The following is a 12,971-nucleotide window of genomic DNA, read 5'->3' as shown; positions in this document are numbered from 1 at the left end:
TCTCTCAGGATTCTCTCAGACCTGTAATTTTTTATCTTTGATTGATTTTTACCATTGATTTCAGCCTAGGAAAATCCCAGGCAATTTAAATCATATCGGGTGACTTGAAAGAAGGGGTTTACATGATGTACTTCTGGAAGCTCTCTGATTTCACAAAAATCCTAAACTTCAGTACGTCTATACTTCGGGCTACCCTATATCTGAGGAAGTCTTTTCAGCATGTCAAGGATAATTGTGATGTTCTGTGCTTTCTTTTTGCCTATTCGTCTTCCCTTCAGCGTTCTTATTCAAGAGCTGTTGATCTCAGAAGAGGATTACATTCAAGATCTACAGTTCCTCCAGACTCATCATCTTAAGTTCACCGAGACCTGTCCCAATGTCCCGGGAGCTGTCGCCAGTCAGAAATCCACCATCTTCAGAAATATTGATGACATTGCTCGTTTTCATTCCAGGTGGGCATTCCCACGTGCCTTCATCTGAGACCAGAGTGGCTCAAGTACCTGGTGTCAGAGCCGCGGTAACTATTATTACAGTGAAGGATGTGGAGCACGGGCAGTGCTGAGATGCAAGGGAATTGATGGTCCTTTTTGGATGATAGATGATGGCATAGCTTAAGTCAGAGCACAGGGCTGGGACTCCCGTAATACCTTTCAGAGTTTCAAGGCTTCATATGTCCAGCTTATTTCTGACACTTTTAAGCAAAATTAGCAGAGAAACAGTGAATTATTATAAAAGGGCAGCATGGTCTCACAGGCACTTCAGCGGTGTCTTCATAGAGACATACATTCATCTAAAACTGATGCTAGCACCCATGCATTCAAAACACACCCAGCTGTAGCAGGCTGCCCAGGTACAACACTGTGGCACAACGCCTCTGCCTAGTCCAAAAAAGGATTTACTGCAGATCTGCTGTTCACAGAGTGACTTCCCAAGGTCCAGGCTGAAATACTTTTACTTGCCAGGGAGAGGAGGTGTAGTACAATATCTTATGTGCCTTAGGCTTTCCATTGCTAAGGGGCTTCCTTTTACACCTTGATACCCTTGCCCTCTTGGGAAGCGATCATTCTCATGGGAAGTCCCTGCCAACAGCATGAGAATCGCCCTTTCTTCCCTATTTTCCTACTCTGTGGTCCTCACTTTCAGTTTACCTTAGGGGGGCATCAATAATATGCATGCACACAGGTCAACAGCCAGTGAACGTGCAGCATCTTCCCCAATCAACGCGTGCTCCAATCAGTGCTAGCGGTATTGTAAGCAGGAGCAACCAATAAGGAGTTCGAGCAGGTTGCAATGAAAAATATATTGTTACTCTGGGGAAATCATTATGGGGGGCACCGCTTCTGCAATGGGGAGGACGCTGATGTGGGATATCTGGCACTTTTCCTGGCTGGGCCACGAGAAGAGTTTTCCCTTCTCTTTCCTCCCTTTCTTCTCCCTCTCCTTTTGTTTTTCCCCAAAAGTAACTTCAACTGCTAGAGCTGATGTATGTCATCAGCTACCGACTGCTAAAAACCTTTCTGCATGTGAACCTGTCTCAACATCCTTTGTGAAGCAGAATGAGGATCTCTATCTTCACTCACGTGGATGGCTCATTGATCCTTAAACTGAGGCAAAAGAATCTGGGGAGGGGTTAACTTCCCAACTTGAGCTAAGCCCTTGAAAAGAATCCCTACCTTCCTTGCAGGGCATTTCATACATTCCAGCTAAGAGGGACAGCATCATGCTGGATGACGACACATTGAGAATTTTAATGCTAACATGGCAATATCCCTCATTTCCCTCTGTCATTTCCTTTAATGTGTGTTAACCTGAAATTGCCTGATTTAAAGGTCTGGCTGCTGGGGCTGTGTTCTAGCCTCATTCCATCACCTTCTCCTCAGATGTCCTTTTTTCTTTGTCTCCACAGTGTCTTCCTCCAAGGCTTGCAGAAATGTGACACTGATGATGATGTGGCCATGTGCTTTATCAAGCACGAAGCAGAGTTTAATAAGTACATCCAGTACCTCGTGGGGAGGGTACAGGCTGAGTCGATTGTTGTCAGCAAAGCCGTCCAGGATTTCTACAAGGTAAAACAGTAGCCAAAGTACCTGCTGAACATGCATCCTATAATCCACTGCATCAAGAAATGTGGTTATTAATCACAGATATGATCCTGAAAAGGATTATTAAATATTTTTGTGGGAAATCATTGCTAAACGTAATAATTTTGTATCCACTGTCTAGCTCTTCCTGATCAGCACAATCAATATGAGAACATATTTACATATACTGATATATTTATGAATATTATAAAGACTATACAGATACAAATGTGGCTGTAATTATGTAACTGTAATTAAAGGATGTTTTAAGGGCCACCACATTGTAAAACCAAGCAAACTCACATAAAACATAAGTATAGATAGGAAAATCCTGTTTCTCTGCTCCAGCTGCTCAAGATTGAAGTTCACTAGTGAAAACACACACAACACTCCAGATCCACGAGCACATGCATGTTCATGGATCCGATACCCACGCCTCGGTCCTGAGCGCTTTTACCCTCTCCATGAGTCTCCTACTCACCGGCTAGTCCAGCTTGATGCTCACTAGAAAACAAACACACGCGTTCACGTTCACAGATCCCTCAAATTATCAGCACAAGCTCTCAGCCTCCCTAATATCCATGCCCGGATCCTGGGTCTCCTACTTGCAGCTAGTCCAGCTTAAAGTTTGCCGGTGAATTGCACTGCAAACACACGGACCACTCTCGACCAAGGTCTGGCACCAGTTGCTGGCACCAAGTTCACCCAGTCCTGCCCTCCCACCCCCCAAAGAGGCTGATCTTTCCTTTTGCACCATCTGGTTCCGCAAGATTTGGATCACATTTGCCCATCATCAGTCCTGCACTGGAAAAGCAGACATATTCAGCATTTCGGACATCTTGTAGTCTAAAATAATAACTAGCTGGTAAAGGATGGGGGAGGGTTACAGCTTTCCAAAATCTGGGGTAGTAAGGTCTCATAGAGCTTTCCAACTTTGGCTGAGTTAGGTCTATGAACCAGCATCAAATGAGCATTTTCAAAGGAGTAATCTTTTCTATTGTTCTTTGTAACAACCTTTCCTTGTTCTTCTATGTATTTTTTCAGAGATACACAGATGAAATTTTAACTAATGAAGATCCTTCACAGCCACTTATCCCACCACTGCAGCACTACCTGGAAAAACCCATAAACAGGATCCAGCAGTATCAGACTATAATCAAGGTGAAAAGCTTTTGTTATACACTTACATCTGATAAGCTTATGTTCTGTGCTCTGCAGCTTGTGTAGAAAAAGACTATTTTTATTTCATATTACTTGGCTTTCTTCTGATGCAACTACAGTTGAAAGCTGCTTGAGTAAGACAGTAATCGTTGCTAGTGATGGTGCTCTCTAAATAGTTTTGTAAATGTAAATCCAGGTAGAGGTTCACAGTCTCCAACCACATAAAGTTCAGCAAGCTTTATCTGAATGATCTTTAGATATATGTATATATAAGAATATATGGTTATATACATATATATATGAATACATGTATGTATATATCCAAGACAAGTATGAATTTGCTTCACACTCAGCAACAGGTATGTTATAAAAAAAAACAATTTCCAATGTGTAAGATACTAACTTACCAGTTTATCTCCTTGTGTTTTATACTGACACTATAGTAAGATGAAATTTTTGTTTTCTTAAATGCTTTGCCCCATTCTACCATCCTGAAATGTTTCATCTTTCAAGCTTTCATCTGTCCTACTATCTCAGGTTCTAGCCAAGACCACAAATGAAAGTTTCAAAGTAGCATTTTTTTAAGAGTATTTTTCATGGGAAATAGCACTAAGATAGTCAGAAAGAAGACTGCAAAAACATTTCTGTATTCTAGCATCACAGAAGTGAGCAGTTTGAATAGTTTCAAGAAGGTTCAAATTAAGTTTCTAATTTTGAACCCCTGCCTGCACACAAACACCAACACTTTAAAGGGTCTCTTGGAAGAGAGAGTGAGCATGCTTTCATCACTAAAAGAGAGGAACAGGAACAAATGTGGAAGAAAAGGATAACTGCCATTTCATATTTTTTCCACCCTCTCTTGTTTTTAATCTAATAATGACCCTTAGTTTAGCACTGCCACATGAATTGCTTGCCTCATGGTATCGTCAGGGTAAGCACAAGAGAAATGCAATGGATACATTTAGGATTGCTTTGGGGTTTTTAGTTTTCAGTCACTGATGCATATCTGGTATTTGCTTCAACTTTGTCTTTGTCTAATATCAACTGATGTAAGGAAAAGCCAGACTGGCTAGTCAATGAGGCTGCAGAACGGGTAGGAAAGAGGAGACCTCAGTAGCTAAACAGCACATGGTGAAAGAATGGGACAAAAGTTGCTCAGAAGAAAGAGCTGGAACAGATATTGAGAAACTCTTTGGCTATCAAGGAAATGGTTTTGGGTTTTTTTCTGACCTCCCGGTAACATTTTTTTCATTCATATACAGGAATTAATCCGAAACAAAGCAAGAAATAGCCAAAACTGCACTTTGCTGGAGCAGGCTTATGCCGTTGTGTCTGCACTCACCCGAAGAGCAGAAAACAACCTCCACGTCTCACTCATTGAGAATTATCCAGGGACCTTGGAAAGCCTTGGTGAACCCATCCGACAGGTAACTGGAATTTCTCAGTCAGTACGAGTGCTATGCATGCCTTCTTACTTTCTAAGTAGCCTTAGGTCCTACAAGACACTTCTTTAGAAAACATACCTGGAAGAGAGTATTTGCTTATTGCCTTTCTTATTGTTCAGAGATGGGGCTCCTGGCTTCATTAAGGTTTGAAGCACCAGGGCATAGATGTTTATGGAGCAATTCACACATAATGTAGTTATTGGCCTTTCCAACCTGCTCATCAAACAGGAACAGACTTGTTTTGGGCCCCCAGATGATTTTTAAAGCATTTTCTTTTTTTCTCCTCCTCTCTTATTATTGGCAAGCCACATGGGCCAACTCCTGGAATTACTGGCATCAGTGGGTTTTCATGTTGATTCCTCAAGTGTTAGAAGCTCACTGGGCCTTTTCAATCTACATGCCTCCATTTGACACAGTTCTTTCAAAGAGCTTAGTTGGCTGGGATGTCAGTCCAAGGTAGCATAGCATACGTTGCATATGCTTCATGTGAAAACTTCAGATCAAATTATGGATGTTCTCCCACGGCTGTTCATATATCTTCAAAAGACCTGTGTGCTTCTCCAGGTCTTTTTCATGAAACAGAGGTGTGTTTTAGGAGCGCAGAGGAAAGATGAGCCAGCTATTGGGACATTAGTCTGGGACTTTCAGCACCTTACTCAAATTCCTGTTTCTTTGTACACTTACTGTGTCATGCTGGGAAAGCCACTTACTCTGCCTGTTTGTATCCTATGTCTTCCATGGGAATCACAGTGTATTGCTGAATGGAGTTGTAAGACTAAATTACAGTGATAGTGAGACCCTCTGGTGGGGATTCATCTATCCACATTTAGACATCTGAAAAAAAAAAAAAAAAAAGAGTCCAGTGAATCATACCCCAAGAGCACTTATTTCTCCCTAATGATGCCAAGGGGGAAGCCATGTCACTAACTGACCTGTATGTGTCTGAAGGTACATGAAATGAATGTCCTGCTCTGGTGAAGGAGACCAAGTGAACGGATAAAGTGTCTGTATAACACACAGGATATAATTTTCCATTATCACTAGTACTAGTGGAGTGTGCCTACTTGACATGAGCTCTGTATTTTTCTGGCAACAAAGAATACCACGTAAAGGTCAAAGTAATGACAACCACTGTGTGCATCCCTGTTGGTGCTGTCAGTCTGATGCATCAGCTTTAGCATTAGAAACAGTCTGCTGTGGTGTAACAAACTAGAGACACATAAAGTGACAATGTAATAGTAAACGTTTGTTATCAGTTCACTGAAAAATGATGGTGGGACATCATCGTGGTAATTAGTCCAGAGTTATCACTATGTGCTATTCCTTCTTTTTTCCTATCAGGGCCACTTCATTGTGTGGGAAGGAGCTCCAGGAGCTAGAGTGGCATGGAAAGGACACAAAAGACATGTCTTTCTCTTCAAAAATTATATTGTGATCTGCAAACCGAAGCGAGACACAAAGACAGACACCTACAGTTACATCTTTAAGAACATCATGAAGGTCTGACCATCATAACCTCACCTAGAGCATTTCTCTGTCATTGAGAACTTCATGTTTATATCCAGCTTCTGGTCATCTAAATGGGACATTTCACTAATCCTTTTGAGATATTGCTTTGTTTCCAAAAGTTTTTAAACCACAAGTAGAATCTATGTCTACCCCAAAATCTCTCTGTTAAACCTGTCAGAAACATGTCAGAAACTGTCAGAAGCATGGGTGGATTTTTACAGTGAAGCAATGAGATTATATGCACAAGTGTTTATCCACGGCTGTTAGCTCATTGAGTTAACTGCATAAGTGCGCAAAATTTTGCTGTCTATAGTATTTGCTAGCATTGGTAGATCTTCGGTTTTGGCACTCTGTAATGTTGGTAGTAAATTGGAGGAAATGCTGTTTTAGTCATATGCTACATTCCCAGTGGTACTTTCTGCTGGTTATGTCCTTCCCTGACACGAATTCCTGTTTAGAAATGAAAAATTCAAGGGGTTTGACCAGCTCATCTTCAGACATTCAGGGCTCAGGTTAAAACTGCAGGAAAATTCAGAAAGAGTTTTCCCAAGGCAGCAGATGCTCAACTCCAGTAAAAACTAACCAACCAAACAAAAAACCCATGGAGTTCTTGACCAAGCCCAGTCGGGGCCTTCCAAAAGTCCTTATCACTGTCCTCACTGATATTCATACGCAGAGTTTATTTTCCAAGAAGAAAGGGATGCTTTGTCCAGAGAGTGCCTGCTCTGTAACTTCTTTTCATGTAGCCCCTAACCGTGTTGTTCCTGGGCCCAACAGCGCTGCACTGCAGGGCCAGTGTGTCCCACCCTTGGGATACACTTTAATCCCAGATGTTACTTCCCTGAAATGCGATAACTAGTCCCAGGAAAATGTCTGTTTGGCACCCAGAAAGTCAAGTATACTGGGGAAAGGATTGCGAAGTGTCCCTGGTTGTTGTTCAGCCAAAGCCACGTTGCCTTGCTCATGCAATCTGAAAAATCTTTAAAAGTAGTGTAAATTATCCATTTTGCTGTTGGAGCATCTGATATAGCTTTAATGGGAATGGCACAACTCATGTCCACCAAAGAGGGCACACACTGGTAGCAGGAGACTTGCTGGTGATTAATAGTTGTTTCCATTTCAAGCCGTGATTGAAGACTGTTCTGGTTCACAAAGGCTGGATCTGAACTGTCCTAAACTCTGGGTTTTTAGCTGTGGGAAATTCAGCCTTAAGAACACAGGATGTGCGTTGACTTTCTTGTCCTCCTGTCGTGCAGCTGAACAACATAGACGTGAACGACCTTGTGGAAGGGGATGACCGGGCGTTTGAGATCTGGCACGAACGGGAGGACTTGGTCCGCAAGTACCTCCTTCAGGCACGTACAGTAAATATCAAGAACTCCTGGGTGAAGGAGATCTGTGGCATACAGCAGCGGATCAGCGAGCCCGTCTGGAGTGAGTATGGCCTGAGATAGCCCAGACCTCTTAGTTTTTTGTTGGGTGGTCTCTCTGATTCAAGAAGGAGATTAGCAAAAGAAGGAGAGAAACCATCTAGGGTCATTTGCCACCTCTTAAACTGAACTAGGGTTAGAGGTTTTTCCTTTAATCACATCACAGACTTCTGTAAATAACAGCGCACGTGACTTGACAGCGTGCAATAAGCTTTAACCGGAATAATTATAGCAGTGTTAGGTCCTCCACTTGAGCTGGGGAAGGTATCTTTACCAGGATGGGACAGTGGTGTTTGACTCTCTCCATTTACCATCAAGGGAGCCAAGACTGTATATCACTGAAATGATTAAGTTTACATGACAGAGGTCCCACAGGACCTGTAGAGGTTTTTAGGCAATAGCAGAGCAGATGAGTAACTTTCTAATTACTCTTCAATGTCCGTAACCCAAGTGTGGAAAACACAGGCTGATGAGCTGAGAAGAGCTGGCTATCCCTGGCCGTTTCAACTGATGTGGGTTGCCTCTGATGGAGGATCAGAGTCAGAGACTGAAGTGGTTGCTCAGTTCCCTGTCTTCATATTCATACATTCTTGTCAATAAGCAGAGGACGTTATTTTCCAGCAAAATAGCCCAGAAAATGTGTGTGACTGGAGAAGAGAAACACGTTACTGAAACTTCTAAAACACAAATTGCAGAGTTGGCACTAGAGATGCCTTTGATCTGGCAGGGATTGCAGAAGGGGAGATGACCACAGGATTTGGTGACAAAGGCCCTGGCCCACTGCATGAAGAGCATCAGACTCCAGTGGGAAAACCAGTCTCAGGACCTGACCCAGAGTCCTGCTGATACCAGTATAAAGCCCCTTGTGACTTTGTTGGGTACCAAATCCTCCACTCGACTTCTGGCTTACATTGCTGTATCTGCGCACGTGGGTTTGCTTTGGATTTTTATCTTGTCATTCAGGCTGCTTCATCCTCACCGACATTTGAGATTCCATCAATTTTCTATCCACAAAATTTATCAGCAGGGTTATTATATCTTTATTGTCCAGGTATAAGCTAGAAATGGTGTTCTTCATAGCATAAGGAAATTTGGCATCTTAAAATGCCAGAACAGAGTTGGGTTTAGTGTATATACACTGAAAACAAGTCTGGGCATTTTATTTTTGTGCTTTTAGTGAGGTGTTCTAATGAGGAAGACTATCAGAATAATTTTGCGTAGTTTCATATGGTAGCAATAAGTTAAAAAAAAGTCCCTTAACAAAGCATAGATTTTATTGTATGGAGACCAACAGAATACTATTTTGGATATCAAGGGTGCATTTTAACTGGGGAATTATCTAACTGTAGCAGCTGTGTTGTGTCTGAATAATGGATGTACTTATTAAAATCATGGCTGAAAATACTTCCAGATCAGAAACAAATCCCATTTTTTTATGGCCCATCTTTATAGCCAACAACAGACATTTGACAGACTGAATTTAGTCTCAGATAAGCAAGGACAGCATGACACCTGGAAAGTCATTAGCTGCTAAAATTTTCTGTTCAGCTTCCCATTCTGAACCTCACAGATTTGCAAAAATTATAGCTATTCCTATCTTACTTTGCAGCAGCCACCCTATGGACAGACCCCCCCCTCCTCCAAACTAACATGCTTATTCTGACGTTTCAGTACCTCCAGACTTTGAGGAAGAACTGGCAGAGTGTACAGCTGAGCTGGGAGAGACAGTCAAGCTGGCTTGCAAAGTCACAGGAGCTCCCAAGCCATCTGTCAGCTGGTACAAAGGTATGAGCGGCAAGCCATGAAGTACATCTTCCAAATTTGTTCTTTGTCTATATTGCTTTGGTTAGTGGGTAATCTAAAAGCTGACCACCTAGAGATACCCAAGTCTAGTCTTAAAGTTAGCTACTAAGCAACCCAGGTAACTTAGATCTTCCTATGAGCTAATATACCCTTCTTTTTCAGGTTTGCCTATTAGCCCTTATGAAGCCACATCTTGTGGTAGTTAGACAACTTCTAGTAAATGAACAACTTGTTTGAACTAGCTCAGATGTTTCCATGTCATAGCACAGGCAGCTGTGTGGACATATTCTTTTCCCCAGCATTACCATATTGCAGAGTAAACAGCTTTGCTGTAAGTTCACACCTTGTAAAGATCTGTTCTGCATGTTTACAGTCACTTTGGAGGTGTTCCTGTGGCTAGCAAATCAGAGCTATAACAGCACAGAGCACACTCTGGGAGAATTTCAAATTAAATGAAGATTGATGATGTATGAGGTCCCTCAGCAGTGCTTTGCCCAGGGGATGTTTTGTAGAGAGTTGGACGAAGATGAAGAACTCATTCCTCAACTATCAACATCAGCTGCAAAAAAGCAAATAAAGCTCTCAGTCCTCTCAAGCAGAAAAGCTGGATGAAATTCCCAAGGAGAAAACATAATTGATACTAAGCTATTTAATTTTTTTTTCCCCCTTCGTCTTTCAGATGGAAAGCCTGTGGAGGTGGATCCCCATCACATTATAATAGAAGATCCCGATGGTTCTTGCACATTGATCTTGGACAACCTAACGGGTGTTGACTCAGGACAGTACATGTGCTTTGCTTCCAGTCCTGCTGGAAACGCCAGTACCTTAGGAAAGATCCTTGTTCAAGGTAAAGTTCTGCACAGATGCATCGTTTTAAAGGGGACTGCTATGTAATAGCTTAAACATAAATATTAAGACATCCTAGAAGTTCTGTATAACATCTACTGGGTAATACTTTAAAAAAGTTATTTGATGTACAGGTGCAGTCAGTTGTTCTTAGGTGAAAAAATTTGATCTTTAGTGTCTTGTGTGAAGACATCATAAGAATTATCTGGTCAGGGGCACAACCTTTGTATCTGATCATATTTTCAGCTACTAGCTACATTTATCTTTGCTTTGCAGTGCCACCACGGTTTGTGAACAAGGTTAGAAATGCTTATTTTGTCGAGGGTGAAGATGCTCAGTTTACCTGTACTATTGAAGGAGCACCTAGGCCTCAAATCAGGTCAGTTCTTCAAGTCACGCTAGGACAAATCCTGTTTTGCTATTTTGCATTGTCAGAAGAGTGTCCTGCCCTTTCTTTCAAGGTTATTACCCTTTCTTCTCTGTGTCTTCCACCTTAACCCCATCCCAATGCTGGCTTTTCCCAATCCCAACATTCCTGAGATTCTCAGCAATTTATTCTAGCTAACATCTGAAAAGAAATACCTACGGATAATACCTGCTATAGGACTGTATCAGATCTAATGCCCTGACAACACTCTATCATTCCTTTATCCTCCCTGCCTTACACCTGAATTTATTTCATCAGCAACCAGCCTGAGGTATTCAGACAAAAACTCAGCATAGCTTCACATGATTAGAAGCCCTTTTGCCTATATGAGAATTTCTGAGAAGAATCTCATAAACCTGTGCAGTTTAGTATCCACGTGTGATCTGCCAACCTGTAGACCCATCTTCCAGGATCCAAACTTTTGTCGAATGGTTAACTCTTGGGTTGTTTGCCCACTGGTCTGACAGATGGATCAGTGAGCTGGGGACTTCTTGACACTGCATATTTTTTCCTGGCTTATACTCAGTGTTTTCCACATGCAGATGGTACAAAGATGGTGTACTGTTGAAGAACACAAGTAAATACCAGACTTTCAGTGAACCACGGAGTGGCATAATAGTCCTGGTGGTGAAGAACCCTTCCAATGAAGATATGGGACACTATGAATGTGAGGTAAGTTCGGAGAGTTTTAAAGATCTGCTCTCTGACATGACATAGGTAGGAGAATTCATTTTACTGGGAGAGACACCTTGCATGAGAATAGTGGCTGAGTAATTGCTGCTGCCTGCCACATAAAAAAAGTTTATATAAAGTCAGGTTCTCCTGAACTAGATCTGGATTGTGAACATCCAAAAGATTCAGAATATTCCAATCCGAGGGTTTGGTGGTTCAAATAATAACTGAGTGAGCTTGTTCTGTAGCTTAAATTCAGATCTGGATCTCTAGAAGTACCTCTTACAAAGTTTAGGACCACTATGACATGACATTTTGTTTCTGGACCGTGTTTAAATTAGGACAGATTCATGCTGCTACAAAGAAACCATCCAAAGCCAAAAGAAAGAAATTAAATCTAAATGGAAGTGTAAACCACAGAAATTCCTGTTTATTTAACAAGCACGCATACGTGGAAGTATCTAATAAATTAAAATAAATGTGCTGTAAAATACTCTCTAAAAATTAGTCATAGTCTATGCATTCATTGTAATAAAATAGTTATAAGCTGTCAGGGCTCAGCAATAAAAACCAGTTGACCTCGATTTAGGAAATTAGCATGGGTCAGCTGACCCATGGCCAACGGCTCAGCTCACAGCAACTTCACAGTTATTCCACAGAAATTTGTAGGAAGTTTGATATAATTTAAAGACTTCTAGTAGAATTTTAGCAAAATCACATTACCTTGCACTTGCCATTAGCTAAGATCCCAAGGTCCAGTATTCCCTTGGCTAAGACCCAGTCGATTAATGGATGATAAACAAAAAAACCTTCTTTACTACTTAAATGACATACAGCAGGAATCTGTGCCTGTTGGTAGAGACAGAGCTACCTCAGGACCAAGGCACAGACTGCAGAGCAAAGTGCAAATTAACTAAGTGAGCTGATGTGCCGTAACTTGTCTGTGCGAGCCACTTGTGGTAAAGCATTTTCACGAACTCCACTGAGCAGCAATGTGTTCGTTCAAACTCTAGCTCTGCTTTGGGGTCACAGCTTTGCCCACTTCTGTTGTCATGTAAATTGCAACGAATTTGTAATGTAGTATAGGAAGATTTTTATTATACAAAAACATCCTGCGTTTCATTTGGTACTGCATGATTCTCTTTAGCTGGTGAACAGATTAGGGTCTGCAAAAAGTGGAGCAGAACTTTACCATCACAGTGCTGCAGCCCTGACCCAGGAGAGGAGAGGAGACCAAGCCATTACCATAGAAGGTATGATCCTTGACCAGCTCTGTGAGTATGTCAGTGAATTACTCTAAAACCATCTCACTGAGGATCAAATACATTTGCCATCTTATCCATATTGATTGTCGGTGTACATATATCTGTATGTCTGTTGAGATGTGCATGGGTATACTGCAGCTCAGCTCTATACCCATCACCATCTGTTGATTTCCAAACCTGGAAAATCAACTTCATCATATAATGCTCATAAATGCATTATATGAAAAAGGAGGAGCAAATGAAGGGTATGTCACACCACCACTAGTGCAAGAAAAATATTCTTATTCCTGTTTGAATATGTGAAAATGTGTGTCAGCCTGGCAGAATGAGTT

The 12,971-nt window shown here is 41.6% G+C and overlaps 1 protein-coding gene across 1 annotated transcript in view; it reads left to right on the top strand.

Annotated features, from left to right (window-relative positions):
* The window catches only part of OBSCN (obscurin, cytoskeletal calmodulin and titin-interacting RhoGEF), a 175,955-nt gene that overhangs the window by 120,728 nt on the left and 42,256 nt on the right, over nucleotides 1–12,971 (top strand). The window contains exons 75-85 of the mRNA XM_010563262.1: nucleotides 279–452; nucleotides 1,907–2,066; nucleotides 3,126–3,242; nucleotides 4,505–4,669; nucleotides 6,029–6,187; nucleotides 7,453–7,630; nucleotides 9,298–9,411; nucleotides 10,109–10,276; nucleotides 10,552–10,654; nucleotides 11,245–11,374; nucleotides 12,522–12,627. Of these exons, the coding sequence (XP_010561564.1) occupies nucleotides 279–452; nucleotides 1,907–2,066; nucleotides 3,126–3,242; nucleotides 4,505–4,669; nucleotides 6,029–6,187; nucleotides 7,453–7,630; nucleotides 9,298–9,411; nucleotides 10,109–10,276; nucleotides 10,552–10,654; nucleotides 11,245–11,374; nucleotides 12,522–12,627 (1,574 nt within the window). The remainder of the gene's footprint in view (nucleotides 1–278; nucleotides 453–1,906; nucleotides 2,067–3,125; nucleotides 3,243–4,504; nucleotides 4,670–6,028; nucleotides 6,188–7,452; nucleotides 7,631–9,297; nucleotides 9,412–10,108; nucleotides 10,277–10,551; nucleotides 10,655–11,244; nucleotides 11,375–12,521; nucleotides 12,628–12,971) is intronic.

Source organism: Haliaeetus leucocephalus, unplaced genomic scaffold (assembly GCF_000737465.1).
Source record: "Haliaeetus leucocephalus isolate CR32 unplaced genomic scaffold, Haliaeetus_leucocephalus-4.0 Scaffold0, whole genome shotgun sequence".
Lineage (NCBI taxonomy): Eukaryota > Metazoa > Chordata > Aves > Accipitriformes > Accipitridae > Haliaeetus > Haliaeetus leucocephalus.
Note: the sequence above shows the minus strand (reverse complement) of the source record. Positions and strands in the feature narration are given on the sequence as shown.